Source organism: Anarhichas minor, unplaced genomic scaffold (assembly GCF_050575085.1).
Source record: "Anarhichas minor isolate MPS153535 unplaced genomic scaffold, ASM5057508v1 ptg000004l, whole genome shotgun sequence".
NCBI classification, from domain to species: domain Eukaryota; kingdom Metazoa; phylum Chordata; class Actinopteri; order Perciformes; family Anarhichadidae; genus Anarhichas; species Anarhichas minor.
The window spans coordinates 6,575,207-6,597,675 of record NW_027466450.1 but is presented as its reverse complement, the minus strand read 5'-3'; the positions used below and the strand labels follow the sequence as shown (position 1 = coordinate 6,597,675).

The following is a 22,469-nucleotide window of genomic DNA, read 5'->3' as shown; positions in this document are numbered from 1 at the left end:
TGTAGCAGGAAATCTAAGTGGCCGTTGTCTTTACATTGAATAGGTTGGTGCTGATATATTGAAAAATATCAACAGGAAAAAAAACAATGCAAGAAATAAAACAAACCCCTTAAACCCTGAAATAATGAGAGCTTGACAGAGCAGATATTATGTTAACAATGTGTATTTATTATACTGTTATTTCTTATTTTAATTCAACGATATTCAAGACAGTAAATATATGCAAATATGTGGACTCTGTTGATATGAATGGTTGATTAAAAAAATACATTCAATAGAGATGGTTACATTCTTTTGGATGGTCTGCAGTTGTCCCCTATACGCGCTAAGCAGCATTTTACACACACATACACACACACACACACACACACTCATGTCTCTTACACAAAGACGCGCGTATCCTTTGAAGCGTTTAACTCATTGAAAACATTTCATTGAGTTTCACACACATATGTTTTACGTGTTACATACGTAAGATCCACGCGAAGGTGAACTACATCCGGATGTAACTCAAATAGTCTTTTTTTTTTTTTGTTTAAATGCGATTGTTTCTCAGTTTGCTTGAACAGCCTCATGTTAAGCCTGTAAACCAATTTCAAGTCCGTGTTGTAGGTGTCGCTGTTGACCACGTCTGCATCCGCAGTTCGAGTGTGCGTGTGTGTGTGTGTGTGTGTGTGTGTGTGTGTGTGTGTGCAGGGAGAGGAGGCTGCGTCTCAAGGCCATTTTCAAATCTCATTGGTGGGCTTGTCATGTGGTCGGGAGGCATCCTGACTTACGCGGAGATTGTTTTTCCTAGATATGTCATCTTACAAAGGACATCTCTCTCCTCTAAAGAACTTAACCCCCCAAAATGTCCTTTCCCAGTAGCTCTCCTGCGGCAAATACATTTTTAGTGGACTCTTTAATTGGTGCTTGCAGGTCGGACAGCTTTTACTCCAGCAGCAACATGTATATGCCGTCTGCCTCAGAAATGGGAACTTACGGAATGCAAACCTGTGGACTCCTGCCGTCTTTCGGCAAAAGAGGGGAGGTCAACCACCAAAATATGGGCATGAATGTCCACTCGTACATACCTCAAATAGATAACTGGACTGATCCGAATAGACCCTGCAGAATACAGCCTTCCAACCAGATGTCAAACTGTACATTTTCACAGAGCATAAAGGAAGAGAGTAATTGCTGCATGTACTCCGATAAGAGAGTACAAAAAGTCAGCTCGACAGAGCTCCCCGCATATTCTAACGTTATTTCCGAATCTTGTCCTGTCGATGGTCCCGAGATCCCGGTTCCGGGCTATTTCAGACTGAGTCAAACTTATGCGAATGGGAAACATCAGGAAAACTACTGCCACGAGCCGCCGAGTCCAAACCAAACACTGACGCAGCTCAGCCGGGTCACCCCGAAACCGCAGCCCTCATCGGCGCCTTCAAATTGTGCAGAAGTGGAAAAGAAAAGCGAGGACGTCCCGCAAAACCACGAGACCTCAAGGACACCGGTCCCCGTAGAAAGTCCGGATCCCCAGTCCAGCTCCGGGGACAAAAAGTGCAACATGGAAGCCTCTGTGTCCAGTCCGAAGCTGCAACAGAAGGAAGGAAAAGGTGGGTTGGCTATAATGAAAGCTTTTATCTTGTGTCGCTGCAGTGCTGAGAAGGCTCCAGCATCATAAAACCAAGTATAAAACACAAACAACCCTAAAGTCGTAATGTTTAATGACAGTCTTTCTCAGGTTGCAGTAATGGGCAACAGAGAATGGTTTTACCATGCAGCATGTCTGTGTTCCTCTTTCTTTAGATATTTAAATAATGTGCATTAAAAAAACATTTCACTTTGTTGTCTTATATTTGGGCATGTTGCACGGTTTTCAGAACCTGAAATCTTTGCCATATACTTGTTGCATAAATGCAAAATTTAATCATTGCAGGAGCTTCTAAAATTGGTGCATTTGCAGCATTCAGGATAGTTGAGCCTCTGTCTTTAGAACATGACACAATTAGTTTGATATTTTATTTCAGGTTGATAATTGTAACAATGTAATCAAACATGTAAATACATTTGAATCTTTGATACAAAATAATAGTTTTTGATCATATGTCAAGCTGTGTAAAGATGTGTTTCCGGTGCGCGGTTTGATCAGTTGGGGGTTGTTTAATTATATTTCTATTTCATTAGTGGTGTCTTGTCTACGTGACTAATAACATCCCCTGCATGGTATTTATTCTGGGAAAATATTCATATGTGTTATTTCCCAGAGGTAAAATCCAAAGCAGCAGGTGAGTTAGTCCAAGCTGAATCTCTGAAATACTGAAAGCTGTCAATGATTTTAATCTCTTTGCAGTCTGCGACACCCCGACGAGCAACTGGTTAACTGCAAAAAGTGGGAGAAAGAAAAGATGTCCCTACACAAAGCACCAGACCTTGGAGTTGGAGAAGGAGTTTCTCTTCAATATGTATCTGACCCGAGAGCGCCGCCTAGAGATCAGCAGGGGCGTCAACCTGACCGACAGGCAGGTCAAGATCTGGTTTCAGAACCGCAGGATGAAACTGAAGAAAATGAACAGAGAAAACCGCATCCGTGAACTGACCTCAAATCTCACCTTTTCGTGAGCTTGCATGTATCCGTGGTTAGCTGCCTTTTTATTGTTTCTCACATTCAGTTTGATGCTTCCGCATCAGACGTTTATCTTCAATTTCAACGAAACTGTGACTGCATAAGCCAATTCGTCGTGTGTTTGTTTTATTTCATCACAGGGTAACACTTTTGGGTCTTGAATTATTGGAGAAGCATGTCTTCCCTTTAGCCAGTAGACGTGGATGTTCTGTTGTGTTGCGTTTGGAAAAGAGTTCTTATTTTCAGTCATGAAAGCACATTTATTGTCGTTGTCGTGCAACATTTGTTTTACAGTATAAGTGCAAGCCATTTGCCAGTGAAATGTTTCTATGGCGGAAAACAATGTTAATCTGTGAATTCATTGCATGTTTGTGCATGTATATTGCAATAAATTGTAAAATAATCTTGTTTTGTTTGTTTATGCTATCAAAGTCTGTTGTCTTCAATTACTTCAGGTACATTGCTATTTCACTGTAGACGTTCGGTATTATCTGCATTGACGCAGGCATTAGTTTGCTTTAAAGTGCTTTGAAGAGGAAGAGAAAATAAATAAACGAGCCTATTGCACTTTACTGCAAAAAAAAAAGAAATTGTGTTCCAAAAATACCCCTAATGCGTTTGTAGTTTTACTAAACTCGAGCATAATTGTTTCACTGCAGCTGACGATGAACTTACAAGCTTCACTTCAAATATTTAGTTTGTGGGCTATACCAGCAGTTTTAACACATGCGGTTTTTAGTTGTTGTGATACAATAGTTTGCCTATTATCTCATGCTTTCAAAGACATTCCAGCTCCCCGAAGGCAAACTGAAAACTAGACTAATTGTGAACTTAAGAACAAAACAAAATCAACACAAGACAACACAAAATGTCCCTTTCTGTGTACAACCAGTGCAGCAGAGCGACGCAAAGAGGCGGGGGTCGTGTAATGAAATAAACATGGTGCTTTGATTCTTAGTTCTGTTTGTGACTAAACTAACAGCCTAGAAGAACCATCAGACGGGATTGTTATGTTCAAGCACAGTTTCACAAACAAGTCTCGGCTCTGCCTTCCGTCTGTGCCACACAGGCCTCAGCAGCCTGGAGTTATTTTCATTGTACAGAATAACTTTTCATTGTACAGATTAACTTCCTATTTTATGATTATCGGTGATGAAATGATACGTCACTGTCAGTCTGATCCAGTCTGCAGATCTGACCTAGATTTTGAACATATTTGAAGGTCAACAAACTCTTTTTTATAAGCAGCTCAAACGTTAATTGCTGCTTTAAAATAGGCGAGATGTAGCCTCTATTTAAAATGAGCTTACACCTTTCAGACAGCAACACACAGACGGACTTCTCCAAGCCTATGTTTTTCTTTTTCTTTTATTGACGGCATGTATAATCACACGCACCTCATAAAACATTTATTGATGCATAAAGACATTATTGCCCTCCTTTGAATGAATTCCATAATTTCACAACTGCCGTTTCCGGTTCAGCATTTAAAATTCAAGCCAACCCAGAAAAATGTTTGGTCGCCGAATAATAACAAAGGATACACCGCATTGTGAACGGAAATGGCTTCTGTTATTTTACAACATGTTATTACATCTATTTTACGAGGAGTCCGTAAGTCTATAAAGCATTTTACAAGCATTGGGGGTATCAGGATGATATTAGGAGAGTTTTCTCCAACATTAAGATGCAGGGTGTTGGTGGACTGTGAGATGAATGTGTCTTAATCCTTTTTTTTAAGCTGCTTGTATTGTTGCAGCGTCCTGCAGCCACCGCACATGAGGAGGAACAAAACAAAAAAAAACACATAGACATTTGCATTCATTTGATCATTTGAGCGACTTTTTTCTCCCCCAGTCACATCTGAGGGTTATTTTTTTATTATATGTGAAATGAAAAGCTAAATTAAACCTGACGGGGAAAAAAAGAGAGCAAGGGCAGGATTGATTTACTCGCTGTATTGGTAAATATGACCACGTGATCCATGTAACCAATCCCTGTAGATGCAGGCCAGCAAAAATACTATGATTGTTCATAGAGGGACGCTTCCCGTAACAGTTCAACCCTTATTATATGAGTAGGAAGAGATCAAAAATGTCTTCCAGTGGCACTCTCAGTAACTGCTATGTGGACGCTATAATGGGGCAGGAGCCGGAGGATGCGTACGGTGCTCGCTTTATTCAGGCTCCGCACACGGTGACCCCGAGGCCGTCAGGTGCCGGGGACAACGCAGACTTCGCCTCTTGCCATTTTGCACCAAAGTCCGCCGTTTTCTCGTCGTCGTGGTCCTCGGTTCACCCGCAGGGAATTTATCATCCGTACATGCACCACCACCACCACCACCACCAGTCTCATCTCCCCGCCTCGGACGGCAGATATGTGGGCGTCCGCTCCTGGATGGACCCCATCTCCAACCACGTTTCGTTCGCCGGATTTCACTCCAGCAGTCGCTCGTACGGAACAAAGCCCGAGGTCTTGCCACCGAAAGCTACAGAGTGCGACGCGTTGGAGGCAGAGGCTCGGCCGCTCGCCGGTGAATTCGCATGCGGAGTATCGGAGTGTCAGGAAAAAGCGACCAAAGAGCACAGTGGAAGTGAACTTTCGATCCACAGCGAGCCCAAAGAGGAGAAACAACAACTTGACCCAAGTAAGTAAACGAAATAGCTACTCCTGATTTACAACCGTAAGAACTGTACGAGCTGGGTGTGTAAAACCGGAGGTTTTACTAACCTATAAAAGTGTCTCGTATGGCTGCTATAGCTTGGCTAGGGAAGGGGAAAACCCGCCCTGCTCGGGTTATTACAGCGGATCCTAAAGTTTTTCATGTCACAGGACCCAAAATAGAAACACGTTGCTCCTTTTTGATGAGATTTTTACCCGAGATGGACTTTACAGATATGTCTGGGTGTTATTTTCTTCCTTATTCTACCTAGTAATAACAGGAAAACATGTAGGCCATATATATCAATCTTTGCGCATTGTCTGAACAACACCGTGTCCCCCAACACGTTGTTAAACAATTTCTGATATTGCTTTTCATTTCCTAGACAGCATGTGTCTCACAGCTTCCCGAACCCCAATTTGATAACAACTAATGAAGTTTAAAACGATAAACATCCTCATCACGTGTGTTTTACTTGTATCTGTTTTTTCAGACAACCCTGCAGCGAACTGGATTCACGCACGCTCCACGAGAAAGAAGCGATGCCCGTACACGAAATATCAGACTTTAGAGCTGGAGAAGGAGTTCCTCTTCAACATGTATTTGACAAGAGACCGACGCTATGAAGTGGCCCGCATACTCAGTTTAACCGAGAGACAAGTGAAGATCTGGTTCCAGAACAGGAGGATGAAAATGAAGAAGATGAACAGAGAGAGGAGCGGCAGAGAGCTGCTATGAAATCACTGCCCTTTGACACATTTGGAAGCCATCTGAACAATTAAATTCATTTTGGTAGGAGCATCGGTAGCCATTTTATTTTTTTAGAACCTCTAGAGTAATATTGCGTGTCTGTGTCATACAGTGTTTGCCTCGAAATCGCATATGCAGGAGTTTGTCTTTGTGACATTCAGACTGGATCCGTCAAAATACAGATTCATCTGATATTTCCCCCTGTTTTGCATTTCACTCAACCGCAAAAGCAAGTTTGTCAGATTTGTTGAGCCTCCCTTGTCAGTTGGAAACGTGTCTATGTGTAATGCTTATAGTTGTTAAGAATTTGGAGTTGTATATAAAACATTTTCACAGCTGCACGACTGCTGTCTGTTGTCGGCACACACACATGGAGATACTGCATCACTAAATCCTGCATTGACCCAATTCTTCGCAAATACTTTTACCTTGAAATTGTCGCCCTAATAAGTGTGAAGGAAAAACATAGGCGTGCATTTTGCTTTCTCGAAAACCAAACACAAATGTGTTGATCAGCATTTTTCCTTTAATGCATTTAACACGTGTCTCTGTACGTTGCATACTGTTGGTTTATTTCCTTTACGTAATTCGTTTTATTAATACAAAATAAAAAAATCCCCCAAACCTTAGTTTTTAGTACGGCTGCTACTGAATCCCAATTTATTTTAGCCGCACAATTTGAACATGTAGCCTACACAATTTAACCCTAGTCAGTGTGCCACTGTATTTACCATTTTCTCTTTTTGCAGCCAACAAATTGATTGAGAGAGATTTAATTGATTCAAATCGCTCTATAATTCTAACAGGTTACATTCTGCGTGTTGAATTTCACTTCTTTTTTTTTAAACGGTGGATTTGAATAGAAGAACAAGTCATAAAGTATTTACGATTGCGAGAGGTGTTGCGGTGGATTTCCAATTTATTGTCCAACTTGTACGAATAATTACTTTAAAGCAGGAAGAGACGCGGTCCAATAAAGCCATAGAAATGGCTAGACGTCTGGCCTAAATGAGTTTATGGCCCTGGCCAGTAATTACGCTCTCCTTTGAAACCCCCTTTTTCTGGGGCGTTTGTGTCTGTTGCTGACCAACAGACACTTTTCCACAGGGTGTCTGGCCGATGAATTGTTTTAGAGGAAATCACCCCCACCTTAATGGTCACGTTTATTCCTATACTGCACTTCCCACTGGTGAGAAAAATAACTTAACTTTGAGTGGTGTCCGGTGCAGTTGTAACTTCTTATTTATTTTATATCGAAATGTAAAACCAATGTGTCCTAATTTGACCTCATACAGGCTGCACTACATGAAACAAAATACGTCTTGGTAATTTTAAATTGTTCTTAAATTTGAGCAAATTAATAAATAACATTTTTGTAACTGCACTATTTAAAATCAAATGGAAAACCCCTGAAGTATGCAGAACTAAACACAATCTGCTGGAGCAGTATGCTTCATTGTAAAAGTAATGAGAGCGCTAGAGGGCGATATTGGTCTTTTAGTCTCAGTTACAGCAATTCATTCACAGCTAGAGCAAGTTGGCAAGACAACACATGTCATCTAAAAGTCCAGGGGTCGGTTTTAAAAAAATACTTTCTGTCCTTAATTAAGAGCTGTTTCTTTTTTTAAAACACTGAAAATAGCAGGTTTCTTTCAACAGTTGCATAATTGAAAGACCCAACATCTCAGCGACACATAAACATTTGCATAACAGAGCAGCCAGTTTTAATCTATAGAGCAAATAGGAGCAGCCTTAGGTGGTCATAATTTACAGATAAAAACAACAGGAAGTATTGCAGACAACTTTAGGAAATGTGTTCCTCTACATTTTCCATTCAAAGGCCATCTTCCTCTTTAGCATGTTGCATGTCATATAGCAGCGATTAGTCTTTTGTTGTCCTTGTAGTGAGCTGGTGAAAATATTGATGATAAACAAATATTTTATTGAAACTCAATAGTGACTCTGGAGCTGTAACAGCGACACTGTGCCCTGTGATTTTACCCCTAACAACGCTCAAATTGAACTTCCATGTTTTGTTTTGTTAAATCACTGAAATAGTGATGACCGTTTGGGAAATAGTCACAAAATGCAATCATGGTTCGTATTGGGCCTTTGGAGGAAAATAGCATTTATATATATATATATATATATATATATATATATATATATATATATATATATATATATATATATATATATATATAAACCAACTGCATCAAGCGTCAGTGCTGAGGCATTTGCTATTTGCTATTTTGTGTATCTGCAGCGCTCAGAGAGAAACAAGACAGAAAACATTGAAGCAGTTCGAGGAAATGTTGAATTGATTGTTTGCGTCTTTGTGCATTGTGCTACATGTGATGAATCCAGTAGACTGACGACTGTCACGGCTGATAACCTGACCCCAGAATGACGATGTTCAGCTTCTTTATTTAAAATATATATATATATGATTATTTGATTACACGCTGTTCACACGCAGGCAATAAGCGCCTCAAGCAATTTCCTTCATTTGCCGTTATATGTTTCTCTCCATATAGGTCATGAGTGAGTGTCAGCTATACACTCAACTTCACTCTTGTCATTAGCTACAGTCATCTTATAGCAGAGGCCGTGTTGCTTCGGAGTCACACATTAAATGTGCAGTCGTATGGAGTGTGGAGGCTGTATGCAAATAAGAGCTGTGGAAATTAGCTGTTTCTGACCGATAGGGAACACATGTGAAAGTAAACAAGTATGAGGGTTATGTGTGTGTGTGTGCGTGTGTGTGTGTGTGTGTGTGTGAGAGAGAGAGAGAGAGAGAGAGAGAGAGAGAGAGAGAGAGAGAGAGAGAGAATAAGGAAGTGAGGCTGTTTCACCTTCATATATCTCTTGTCAAAGCTATAGACAGATCCTGTATATCTTTAAGTGGCTTTTAGGATTTTCCATTATAAGTAAAAGTCCTGCATTGAAAATATAAGCAGGCAACGAGTACGTGTTATCAGCGAAATGCATCAAAAGTGAAAGTACTCATAATGTTGAAAAATGATCCATGTGATCCAGGGATTTGCATTATTTTCATTAATTAAAACTGAGGCATCTGTGTAATTAGCACTTTACTTTGCAGTTGCCCGAGGTGGAGCTGATTTGAAGTATTTTATATTCTGGGCAGTTTTTTTAAATTTCACATATAGGCTCCAAAACACATGATTTAACTATTAAAACATGATATGCATGACGTAAAATCTATGCTGCAAAATAACCAAAGCTGTCAGGTAAAGGCAGTGGAGTACAAAGTCAAATATTTCCCTCTGAAAATATTGCACTTTTTTAGCATATTGTAGCAGCATGAAATCAAGTAAAGTATACGCCACAAGTACTTCAAATTTGTACTTGTACTTGAATAAGTGTATAGTATACATCCCATCACATATACTACGTCATATTGTCTCCTATCCAATCCACAAACAATAACAATAACCGTGAAACAGTTGAGGTATGACGCAGTTTGACAGGTATTCTAGAGTGAATTGTGTGATGTCTCACGTTCTGAAGCCCCCGACCTGTGTGTGTGTGCGTGTGTACGTGTGTGTGTGTGTGTGTGGGTGATGTTCTGTTGGAGACAAAGAGGAGGAACACAGAATGAAACATCAACGCAACAAATAGCGTTAGGAATGCATGTTGAATCATGGCTGCAGAGCCTTTAATACTCACGTGTGCACACTTGTGTCATCATTAAGCAGACTATGATGATAGGATCCGTTTTTATGACCGATTCTGAATTCGTTCACAGTCCCAGATCATCGCAAACACTGAGATTGTCAGTGGAACCAACATGGTGTAAACATAAAACAGCCTCTGTATATTTGGGTTGATTTCGTTTGAATCAGGCCACGCAGAAATTAGGCCAATATGCTCTGTAATAAAAGTAAACCATATATTTAGTGAATAATGTCGCATTACCGGAACCTATACTTTCCTGTTAGGGACCTCTCTCTTTAAACACCTTTCAAACATTTTTTTTCGCAACAATCAGTTTTTTAATTTAAATATTTTTTAAATTCAAAACAAGCCTTAGGAGGCAATTTCAACTCACATATAGCGAATTTACTGAGCTGGACGATTTACTTGGATGCTTAGCTTTCTTATATAAAGAGACGCTGCTTTGGCTTTCTATTCTTAAACCGCATGGAATACTGTAGGAGACTCAGTTAATATGCAGACATGGATACTTGCTACTCTGTGAGATGTGCTGTCCTGGTGGTTGCCACATCTTTATTAGTCCTTTTATTAGTGTCTAACAATGTTGCAGCTGCATGTAAGGCCTAGCTCACAACCTCATCATCACCATCCATGATGACCCCATGCTTTATAGGTTTCCTTTTTTTCAATAACATCAGTCAGGAGTTTAAAACTAAAGCAGTGGAGGGCAATACTGACGTCTAGTTTCCTTTCTTATGACACTAATAAAGGTTATCTAACTAACTACCAACTTACTAACTAGTCGGCTTGTATTTGTGCAGGTTTAACTATTCGATGTGTGCCGCTCTTATTAGGCTATCTAACGGACCGGCAGGCACCATTTGTTCTCCCTAATCAAAAGAAATGGCCAATGTGAGGGAGCTAGATTTGTCTTTGGTTCTCCATCATTCATTTAGTGTGCATTGGTCCACTACCAACGAGGCGACTCTCTTACCAGCAGGGACCTCGGGAAAAAGGCGGAATGAGCAAACAAACAGTCCTGTATCTCTGCACCGAAACTAAAGCGATAATAATCCACATCTGAATGACCAATTGACTGGACTAGAGTTACAATAATGTCCAAGTCATAGTTGTGCAACACATCCTGATCTCTTGCAGCACACGCACACGCACACGCACACACACACACACACACACACACACACACACACACACACACACACACATACACACACACACACACACACACACACACACAGGAAACCAGAGGCCGAGCTATAGCTTGACTATAAATCGCACAGTGAGTCTGGCATGCCACCAGAAGAACAAGAATGACATGGAAAAAAATATTTTTTTGCTGCAGAATTGTGCATGGACGTGTTGGGACGTGACAACAGTTTAACAATATTTAGCCACACAATTCAAAACATATTTCGTCGTCTTGAATAATAATTGAACGTCCACACATAAGGACAATGTCATAGCCTATTTTTTAGGATGATATTTTTTATTTACATTTATTTTTCTTAATTTGCAAAACTATGTTAGCTACAGTTAAGCCTAATAAGACAGCTTGCTTTATAACGTGACGTTTGTCAACATTTGCATATAGAGGCTGCTTACTAAAAAAACTAAAAAGGAAAGAAAATAAATATACTTGATGTCGTCCTTTCATATGCGCAAAAAACGATCAGACTCATTTCACTTAAAATATACTTAATATATATATATAACAAAATATAATTTGAAATTATGTTTTGTTTTTATCAATTCAAACATTGCGTCAACATGATTTTTCCACATATCCAAGAAAAAGGGAACCATTTTGTATACTAATATGTTTTATTTGTTTGTATTAACGAATTTGTATTATGATGAAGCTAAAACTAGTCTAATTGCTCTTTTGCACTTTAAGATACAATATTTCCTGGTCGAGTGATAGAAACAAAAAGCACAGGGGGGAAAGCCACTTGTTTGTCTCCAAAGGACGTGGAGGGGCTTCTGCTATTATATGCACAACTGCTGCAGTCGAAATTCCTTTTTGTGAGAGGACAATTTACAACTTGGTAATAGACCTTTTTATGTGCCTCCATCGCCTGTCATTGGATGCCACTGGTCATGTGTGAGAGGCAAACGTCTTCATGGCTCTTTTCTTGATTTCCCAGGCGATTTTTTTTCCCACTGCATTCTGCGTCAATGGCGCTCTAACCGATACGCCACGGTCGGCTTTCTTAAAAATTGCATTCGTTTCATAAACGTCTGATCAGCACATATTTGCGGCACTGCGCTGCTCATTCTCCAGGATGACACGAGGAGCGTTTCAACTTTCTACACATCTGACCTCTTCATACACACAGCAGCACCGGCTCTTCACTGCGTTATCGAAATGCTCTGCATAGGTAAACCTCTAAGAATAAACATGGATTACCTCCCGGCTATAGGTAAGCCTTCTGTGTGATAATGGGCTTTATTAACGCCCATGTGTCTGCATGTGAAGTTTGACAGCTTCCGGTGTCATTATTCATGTAAATTAGCAGCAGGGTAATGGCTCTCATGCCATTTACTTGTTTCACATGTTAGAATAAATTGTTTTATACAATTTAAACGCAGAAAATGTGGGTAATGGTGTTAGTATTAATGAAAAATGTGACATTACTGCGGTTATGCTGCACGAATCAAGGAGTGGTATTTTAAGAAATAAACACCTGGATTATTAAATGTTTCTTAGAAATGTTTTCACACCTTCTACTTCGAGATTATTCTGCAGAAAAGCAGCTCGTGTTTAAAGTCAGCGATGATGATGTCAGAGGAGTATTTGTTGATGCTCATCACTGAGTGCAGTCCCACGACTTAGAAAAAAGATTATGGAACCAAACATTGCAAATTTCGTTTTCAGTTGGAAGTAGCTTTATTCACATCGACAAGCCTTTAAAAATATATCTATATATATATATATATCCACCTGTGTATGAAGCCAAAGCTCTATCATTTTGCATATCTTTAGCGACCAGAGAATCTGCATTGATCTGACAAACCCCACTATGTTTTAATATGTTTTTCATTTGCTAAAAATGCGACAAAGAACAAGACTGCTTTGCTATATTTCACATATGCAAGCCTGGCTTGAGAAGCAGAGTTTTCATTGCTGTCTTCAGCTGCCTGGAGATGGGGCCATCATGAACAAAGACAGTATTTCACTGTTGGCTGACAGGCAGCTGCGAAAGTATTTACAGCCTTACTGCAATGCGGCAAAATGGACCCTGGAAGACAGGCACAAGTAGAAGCCTGCAAATTAGACAGGGTTCACTCTGTGTTTTTCCAATTTGACAATGTGCATAGCTTACATCGTTTCTGAGTTTGTTATATATAATTATGTATAATGTCTGACTGCAAGCCCTGCACACATTTAAAACCAATAGCAGTTTCCTGGGTCTGGTTTTCCCTTTTCACCCTTATTTAAATCTCCCCGGAGATGTAGTTCAACACTGCATTCTTTTGGATTATTGTAACAACTGTTTCTTTATATCAAGTTATATGAAAGCTCAAGGGTATAGCTGTAAGTTTTTGGTTTTGCACTAGCAACAAATATATTTATTATCACCGTCATCATGTGCAGCAAGTTTATTTTGGTTTACCTGCTTCACAAGTAATAACTTCTACACTGGATACCGTGTCCTTATCTGCATGGCCTCGTTTCATATGCAGGCTACACGTCTACATCTATTTCGAAAATCAAGGCCAATTTGCCAAAGTCGATTCTAAGTGTACCAAATGCAATTTCATTTTGTTTCAAGAATTCAATTAAATCAAAGTCTTGAATCAAGTTACATTACATTACAGTCATTTAGCAGACGCTTTTATCCAAAGCGATTTACAATTCAGAGTCTATCACATTTCTACACCTTAGGCACAACTACGGGAGCAATTTTGGGGTTAAGTGTCTTGCTCAAGGAGACATCGACATGCGACTAGCAGAGCCGGAGCAGGGGATTGAACCGCCGACCCTCTGATTGAAAGACGGCCCTGCCATCCACTTAGCCACAGTTGCATCAGCCAATTTATTTTAGGAGACACAAATTGGAATAAACTAATTTGCATTTGGAAAGTGCAATTTCTTCCTCGTTCTTGCACATCTGTATGCATATAGCTTCATCAAACACATGATTAGGTGAAATGACCTGTAAGTATTGATGAATATATTTTGCCGTGGGAAAGGGGGGGGGAGGCCATTAAAATGCCAGCAGAAGGCGCTGTTGCCCAACAGTGAGCCTCTCTGCTCCCATTCAGTCTCTTGCTAGCAGGTTCCCGTGCACAGTGATTGGCCCGGACACGTGGTCATGTGATGTGGTTCGTTTTTTGAAAGTGGTTTTGGAGAATTGTATGTAAGACAACTCGCCATATTTGGCCATAAAAAAGATCCGTATTATCAAGTGAGATCCGCTGCTTTGATGCTGCATCTGGTGCTGTGTCGGATTTGTATTTGTATCTTCAAAGCCATCACGTGAATTACAGCAAAACCACTTGTTTATTTCCATTAATGTATACGACAGCACAGTGGATGCTTTGTAACCAGAGACCACTTGAGTCAATGAACTGTGCACTTTCACACGTGATAATTGGGCGTCAAGAAAGTAGTGCATGACATCCTCCTCGTGATGGTAATGGTGATGATGCCGATGATGAAGGAAACGGTCTTTGAGAAAGTTGATGGAGCTGGAAATGAATTACTTAGTTGTTATGCATAAAACTGCATGCAAGCCATTAAACCAGCAGGAAATGTGTGAGCGCAGCTCGAACACCAGGTCATATACTAGTTTCACCCTCGAATTATCGTCAGGGAAATAACTTTTTATGAGGACATGCATGTAAAAAGTGACAAGCCTCTGATTTGATGCCCCCTCCATTCATCATACCTGCCCCACAGTGGCAGCCGTCCACACCTCAACACCATCAGCCCTCATGCAGCTCACAGGAAGAGGAGAGGAGGAGCAAAGCTGCTCCGCACTCTGGGATTGGCCGGGAAGAATGAATGACATCAGACGTGTCGTGTCAGGTTCAATTTTCTTAACACTTTAGAGGTCAAGAGGCTCCAGTAAAACGGTATCATCAGGTATGTCCAGTGAGGAGCGACAATAAATGAAATTATTTACTTAAATAAATGGAAAACAGGTCATAAGGTTATTCATATTAATAGTCAGAGACCCAGTTATCAGACTTTCTTGTTTGTTTAAGAATTGCACATGAGACTTTTAGGCCTGCAAATAGTTACAATATCAAATAAAGTATTTTCTATTTTGTCGCAGTGCACCTCTGTTCCCATTTCTATCATGGCGGTTAGTCTACAACCTCCCAGCTTCCTCCTTTCTACGACTTTTCCTCAGTGCACATCAGTGTAATCACCGTTATTGAGTAAGTGCAACTTTGAGGATTATTTATGGGCCTGCGCGGTGTTGTGAGTGGCTGTGAGGAAACACGTGATGCCATTAAAGTTTGTTTTATGGCCCGGGACTTGACAAGCCAAAATATAATTCTCATTGTGTATTAGAAAGAGCGTGCAGATGGGTTGGATTGCAGCTGGAATTGGAAGGGAGCTCGTACCAGGCTGCTTTTTCCTTCAACGTGGATGTGTTTGTTCCGCGGCGTGCCATGTGTTTCGGTCTCTGTGGTAAGCTGTGTTTTATCATTATGCTCGTGGTATGGGCGTGTGATGTCACACGCATAGTACTTCGGCTGTACTGTTTCCTGCCTCTAAAAGCGGCTGCAGCGCGCGCTCAGACGACCAGAGATAGCTATAATGCTGGAAGGAAATCGTGTTTAATCTCATTACTGAGCCTGGTTTGGGTTTAAGTTAAACCTCTTAAGACTCAATCGATGCTTTTTCGGATGGTGCTATTCATGTTGTTGGTCTGATTCACTGCCTTATTATGTCGTTATTTGATAGCTTTAGGATTCTTATTCACTTGGAGGCGGAGGGATCAACCTGTTGTCACCAAAGTTTTTAAAGATTCCTAAAGAATTTGGGGAAATAGTTTCAAGGACCATACAAGTTTTTTTTTTTTAAATCTCATTGTATAACAATTGTATTGTAGCAATTTGAATAATTCACAATTCGTTTGTGCAATATTCGCTAAAGTGTTAATAATATTGAAATATGTAAACAGCTAAAAAAAACATTGATTACAACAATACAGGTTACAACAATGAAATATATATTTTTAAATATTTTTCACATTATGTGGCTGCTGCTTTATTCACTGTAGGCCTTAATGCTTTTTATATGCAGCCTTTCAAATTATTAATTTCTTCAATCATTGTTAATTTACCTAATAATGGTTAAATAATATTTAAAGCAAAGTTGAGAGGACATTTAAGCTTCTTCTTTTTCTTTAATCATTGAAAACATGCTCCCTTACTTCACCCGGAAATTAGATTAAATAGGCCTCATGTTTTCTCTTGGTACTAATCACTTAATATGGAACTTTTTAGTAGCAAAACCTTGTTCTTGTGAGTAAAAAAGAGTCCAGCTGAACTAGATGGTCTTTCGTTTAACACAAGCTGCCAGAAAACGCTGACTTTATCATTCTTTTGTTGTGATTCTCGGCTTTGACCCGTCTGAAGACTAGCAGGGGAAGGTGAAAGACAGGTCAGGCTGTCTAACTAATGCTGAAATGTGAAGTGCAAGAACCATTTTTTAAAGACTTTATCATTTATCTTTTAACTGTGGTCGACAGGAATATTTAATGTCTGCGGTATAACAATACTCTTTACTTCGTATTAAGAGATGTAGAAATAAGTTACTTTTTCTGTTTTCTGTTTTCTGTTTCCCACGTTTTGAAGGCCTGTAGTGAAACGTTCAACTTGTCAACACGAGTCAAGCTGAAATCGTAACCAACACGTTACATTAAACAAAAGGACTTAATGCCCCATCCAGTGAAAAGGCCTAATCAGTTAAACGTTACACGCTTATTTTCTTCTTATTGAAGCAGAACACATGGGCTGAATGTCTGGCCCAATCTTTAATCACGCTTTTCAATAAGTGTCACGTGAACCCATGTCTCACGTTTGACCAAACATTCAAATCAAATATTTAATAATTATTTCATTGTTTGAAACTGACAGACTCAAAGCGTCACGTATATAGGTGCCATAAAAATGTACATATTTTGTTATAAACTCTCAGATTGATATAGGCTAAATATTTAGATGTAATTTAATTCGTACAATATTGACTTTGTGTGCTTGGATTTTTTTTATTTATTTATGTATTTATTTATTTTTAGCTGATTCTGGTCTTGTAGGAAAATAACCAGCCGATCGTCACCATTCTCAGCTTTAATTCATTTGTAAGATATCCTGCAGTATAGCCGCCTTGACGGTTTAGTTAATGGCTGAAGGGGAATTGGTAAACTTTTGCACCCTTTGAGCTGTCAGCAGGACCGAAAATAATTGAACTTTTTGATAAGTTTGTAAATGATTTAGTTTGACCTCCTTGGCCTCTAGCCATCTTTAGAAGCAGTGCTGATAAGCTGCTCTATATTAGCCACAAAGTAGCATAATGGTTATCTGTTGATGAGTTTATACTGCCTTATTTGACCAATGCTTATCTTTGATTATGAGGTGACAGCTTACTAAAGTGAAAAGTTATTTACGTTATTTAAAGGAAGGTGTTTTAATCATGAACTTGAGATATGATGAAGAGGACCCACTGCACAGAAACAGGGGTTGACCTGAGATACTGCCTGATATGCTCGGTGTCTTCGGCTTGTCATCTGGTGCTTAAATGGACATGACTGTCCTTTGATGGAGGAAGCCTGTAGGCCTACCGTTTCATTTTTTTTTCTTTTTTACAGAAGCTGCTCTGACATGGCTTTTGACCTGAACTCTAGAAGATAATTGTACCAAAGAAACACATTTAAAGAAACACATCAAAACGAAAGAAAAGGCTGCATTACTGAGAGAAATAATGTTATGTGTTGAGACTGATATTATTACAGATATTATTATAATAGGACTTCTTCACAGTGTTTTACCTCTTGTGCATATCTCTTATCCCTTCTGTAACATTGCTTCTGCGAGCCACGCTCATTTTGTTTGGCTGAAGTGCTCCATAAATACAGTGCTGTGGTCTGGTTGCTAACAGTGGCAGTGTCGCTTGCCGTCGTCTATATATACCCTGTAGAACCGAATTTGTGTGATGAAACCACAATCACAGATTCGATTCTAGGGGAGTATATGGTCGATGAAAAAACTTCGACTAAATGACTCATTGCCATCTTATTATCAGGCGTTTGGTGCCTGGCGTGCTCTCCGATGCTACAGTGACAGTGTTTGGTTTATGAATGAGAGTAAATCTGACAACACTTCACAAGAAGCGCTCAGGGCATATTGAAACTCTAGAGGCTTAAAGGAAATCCGACGCAAAGCGTTTCACATGAAAACAAACGTAATGAGGAGTCATTTCTATTTAGCTCAGTATGTTGGAATGAAATACCACATGGATTTACTCCAAGAAAGAAAGAAAAAAACCACAGCACACTCCAGCTGTAGCGTCTTCCTCCTGTGGGTCGCTTGTGTCTCTATACATTATTGATTCCCAAAGGCTGCTGCTGCTGGCCAATAGGCTCCCGAGACAGATTTTTTTTTTTCAAAGGGATGGGAGCAGATGAAGTGATGAGAGTCGTGTAACTTTTCGATGACCCCTTCTTGACAAAGACAGTGTCCATCAATTGTCCTCAGTCATTATTCGCTGCTTTTATGCCGAGGGGCTTTTTGTATCTTTTGTTGGTTTCTCTGTTGAACACCATGCCTTCAAGTCAGACCGTAGAAACTGATATATTTTTTATATCTGCAGCAACCCTACAGTCAGTGTTTCCTATGTCTTCATAATATATCAATTTTAATTTTAGTTAAATATAAGGTTAGAATTATGTGTGATTTTATTTTTATTTTCCCAGCATGTATTTTTATTTTCCAAATGTACACGCAGATGTTTCTGTGTTTTTTCGCCCCCGGGGTCTAATTGTGGTACATCTTAAGTCATATAAAATTGCTTTTAGTTGTATGTTTACCCGTTTATGGAACAGCATCACCTCTATTGGCCGATCTGGTCACATGGTTCGCTAACTTTATTCAGTTGACACCAAGTAGGAGGGCTTTATGGAGGGAGGAAAAAAAAGACAACTCGAGAAAAATTAGTATTTTCTACCTTCAGAAATTAATGGCCATGAGTTCGTATATGGTGAACTCTAAGTATGTGGATCCCAAATTTCCTCCCTGCGAGGAATATTCACAAAATAACTATATACCTGAACAGGGCTCGGGCTACTTCAGTCCAACGCAGGACACAGACTTTCAGCATCCAGGGATCTACCCACGGTCAAACTACACGGAGCAGCCCTTCAGCTGCAACACTGTGCAGGACTCCACAGTGCAGCCACGGGGTCATGTGCACGCGAGATCCAGCCGCTCGAGTTCTTTTAGCGCAGAGACTGAGCCGGGGGCCCCGGTCCAAGTGCCCGGGTCCCCGGTCCAAGTACCCGGCCCCCCGGTCCAAGTGGCTGGACCCCGGACTTGTGGACAGCAGCAAAACACAAAGAGCCAAAATGGGATACAGTCCAAGCAGCCTGCAGTAGTTTACCCCTGGATGAAGAAAGTCCACATTACTAACGGTAAGTTTTCAGCTTCTTCTTCTCTTAAGGACCAACTGAGACCTGTACTTTAGAAATCATTCAGTGTAATATTTATGAGAGTCTTTGAAAGGCCTCGCCAATTACACAAGTCATAAATTTTTATAGCTCAGGAAATAGGCCACTAGGTGAGCGCCTGAAAGCTCCGGAAAACGCGTATTGACCGGTTGTAATAGTGGTTAAATCTGCTGAAATTCAGTTAAAAATCACTCCTTATTTCCTGCTCTCGCTTCCACGTGAATGTTCTTAAAGTTTGAGCGCCCCGGGTATAGAGAGACTCCTCTCGTTGTATTGTTGTTGTTGTTTTCCTGCATGCTGCATTGGCCACATTTGGTGACTTTTTCTCCTGTTTGTTTTCTTTCTCCTAGTGAACCCGGATTACACAGGACCTGAGCCCAAACGGTCCAGAACAGCTTACACCCGGCAGCAGGTTTTGGAGCTTGAAAAGGAGTTTCATTTTAACAGGTATCTGACTAGGCGGCGACGGATTGAGATTGCCCACACTCTTTGTCTCTCCGAAAGGCAGATCAAAATCTGGTTTCAAAACAGACGGATGAAATGGAAGAAAGACCACAAACTACCCAACACCAAGGGCAGATCCGCACCAGCCAGCCATCTGCAAAGCATCCAGAAGGATAACCAGACTGATATCACTTCATTATAAGAGAGGAGGAAGGTGTCACACCTTTAGAAATAAACTGTACATATAAAAGGCAGAGGTTGCATCTGACTTTTGCATGGACTGATGTTGTTTTTAGCCTTTTTTTTTAATTTAACAAAGACCCCAGCAGTGTTGACTCAAGAGTCAGAAAACCAATCAGTCTTTGTGAGAGTGAAAGGTTTGAAAGTTCTTCATTGTTTTAATTTCTTCAAAGAGACACAAAAGCATCGAAAGAAACTTTTCATTTTTTTTTTTTGGACGTTACCCACCTGAGGACATTTAATGATCAACCTCGGCTGGTTTCATGGATTTAAACAAAGTGTTGCAGCTCTGCCCACGTGGATTCACGTTGGTTTAAAGATTGAAATATCTTTATTCAGAACAGGAAAACCTTTGGTTCAAATTACACAGACACAGAGAGATTATTTCCGATTATCTTCCGATTTAATTCTCACTTTAAATGCACAATATATACAAATATACTTGAAGGAACCAATATTTGCAAAGAGCACGCCAAACACAACCTACTTTCGTGAGTTGCAAAAAACCCCGTTGAATTTTTTGTTCTACGTTTATTTGTGACTAGTATGTTTTAACTTATTTTGTACAATAAAGCTTAGATTTGTTTTAGCCTAAATATTATTCCTAAAAGCAAGACATTCCTGTGTGCATACTATTCGGAGTGCCCTTATAAATCTCTCCTGACATCTTTGTAAACAGTGTACATTTTCAGAGGCTCTCTCGTGCCATTGAAAGACTTATATGAAAGATCATTTGTTCCAGCATGGCATCAAATTGATATTGGATGTTTCTCATCGGAAAAAATCGAATTCAGAATATTTAGGAGTATAATTGTTTATTTTTTTTAAAAAATATGATTTGTTTACGTCATTATTTATTTGTTTAAAAACGTGTACATTTTCGTATAGCACACATACAATTTTAATTAAAAGTATTCGTTCAACTTTAATTAATCTAAAATATGTTTGAACTCTTGTGGATTATTAGCATGGCTTTATGCAAAGTTTTAGTCTTTAGTTAATGTGGGAATCTTCTAGTTTTTCATTTGCACCGAGCTAACCGAGGGGGGCTTTCACGTCACGTTTCAAGACAGATATTTCTTGTTTTATACCGTCATTGTCTTCGGACAAAAAAAAAAGCACAGAAGCTCTCCCAGTACGAAGAGATCTTCTCTGTGAAGCCTTTGCGATGAGAGGCTTGAAAAGGTATTTCAACCGAAGGTCGACAAAGCAGCAGTGGCAGGTTCATCCAGGGGACACATTTCAGCCGCAAGGACTGACCCCAACACCCCTGACCCGCCGGACAAGGGGCATTTTCTCTCCCAGGCGCTGTTCGCTTTGGTTTGGAGGTTTTTTTCCACACTTAAAAAGCCAAAGCATTCAAAGCAAGAGTCAGTGCGTGAATTCCATAGTTTTTACACGTGTTTCAACAGCAGGCCTATTTAAAAGCTTCTGATTTGTGCATTTGTCTCCTTATGTCAATATGCAATTTTTTGGTTTTATTTTTGTACATGCTTTTTACCTTGTATTGTGCATTGAGATGCGAGAAGTATATTGGAAAAATAAAGATTTCTACTGAATATGCATTTAAATAATTGCAGAGAGCACTTTGTCGCGATTTAAAAAATATATTTTCTCCATTTGAGAAGTATGTATTTTATAATGAGCTCATTGCTCAAAAGTTTATTTATTTATTTCATTTATTTTCATGGGGTTATTTAGTGCCATTCGTTTGGTGCCAATTTCAAAAGGATCACTTTTAGTGGGCAGAATGTTTCTTCGGTGGTAACACGCGTGTGGAGCCATTTGGACATTTAGCACCCTTTTACAAAACAGCCACAAATGCACCAAATGTGCGCTGCATGGGCAAATTCCGCCTCTTCTCGTGTCAAGCATGAAACTAATGAGCATAAATATATCATTGGTCTACATGAGTGTGGCATATCTTTAAAAAAAAACGTGTTAAAGAACGAGTTTATCTTAGTTTCCACTTATGAGCTCTTATCGAAAGGAGCGATTGCGCTGAAACATCCTCATGGGCTCTTAGTGGAGCTTTTCAAGGGGATTTTATTCAATGAAAACTGGGTTGTTAGAAGATTTTGACGTGTCTTTATTGCACAGATTTACACAAGTCTGTAATCACAGAATAGAAACACACATGAGATACACTTGCCTGATTCAAACTGACATATACAAACTTTTTATGAGCAAATCCAGATAACGATAAGTAAACATACACACATGATGAACTATTATATGAAATGGGCTAATAGGCCTATGTATTTGATATTTCCCCCTTGTGCTTCACGGGCTGTGCCTTTTATTGAATAAGACCCATACGACCCACTACACTGACCTCCGACCCTCTACAGTGCAAAACCAGTGCTGATACAAACAAAAGTGG

The 22,469-nt window shown here is 39.8% G+C and overlaps 3 protein-coding genes across 3 annotated transcripts; all 3 read left to right on the top strand.

The window, feature by feature from the left end:
* The first annotated feature begins 391 nt into the window (after positions 1-391).
* Positions 392-2,604, top strand: hoxd10a (homeobox D10a). The gene is made up of 2 exons (XM_076103574.1): positions 392-1,598; positions 2,336-2,604. The coding sequence occupies exons 1-2, from the start codon at positions 851-853 to the stop codon at positions 2,602-2,604; spliced, it is 1,017 nt and encodes a 338-aa protein (XP_075959689.1). The 5' UTR covers positions 392-850.
* Positions 2,605-4,681: 2,077 nt separating this feature from the next.
* On the top strand, positions 4,682-6,196 carry hoxd9a (homeobox D9a). Its single transcript, XM_076103563.1, has 2 exons — positions 4,682-5,255; positions 5,764-6,196. The coding sequence occupies exons 1-2, from the start codon at positions 4,682-4,684 to the stop codon at positions 6,006-6,008; spliced, it is 819 nt and encodes a 272-aa protein (XP_075959678.1). The 3' UTR covers positions 6,009-6,196.
* Positions 6,197-18,095: 11,899 nt separating this feature from the next.
* On the top strand, positions 18,096-20,847 carry hoxd4a (homeobox D4a). The gene is made up of 2 exons (XM_076103552.1): positions 18,096-19,366; positions 19,753-20,847. Exons 1-2 carry the CDS (start codon positions 18,916-18,918, stop codon positions 20,046-20,048), a joined length of 747 nt encoding a protein of 248 aa, XP_075959667.1. The 5' UTR covers positions 18,096-18,915; the 3' UTR covers positions 20,049-20,847.
* The last annotated feature ends 1,622 nt before the right edge of the window (positions 20,848-22,469 follow it).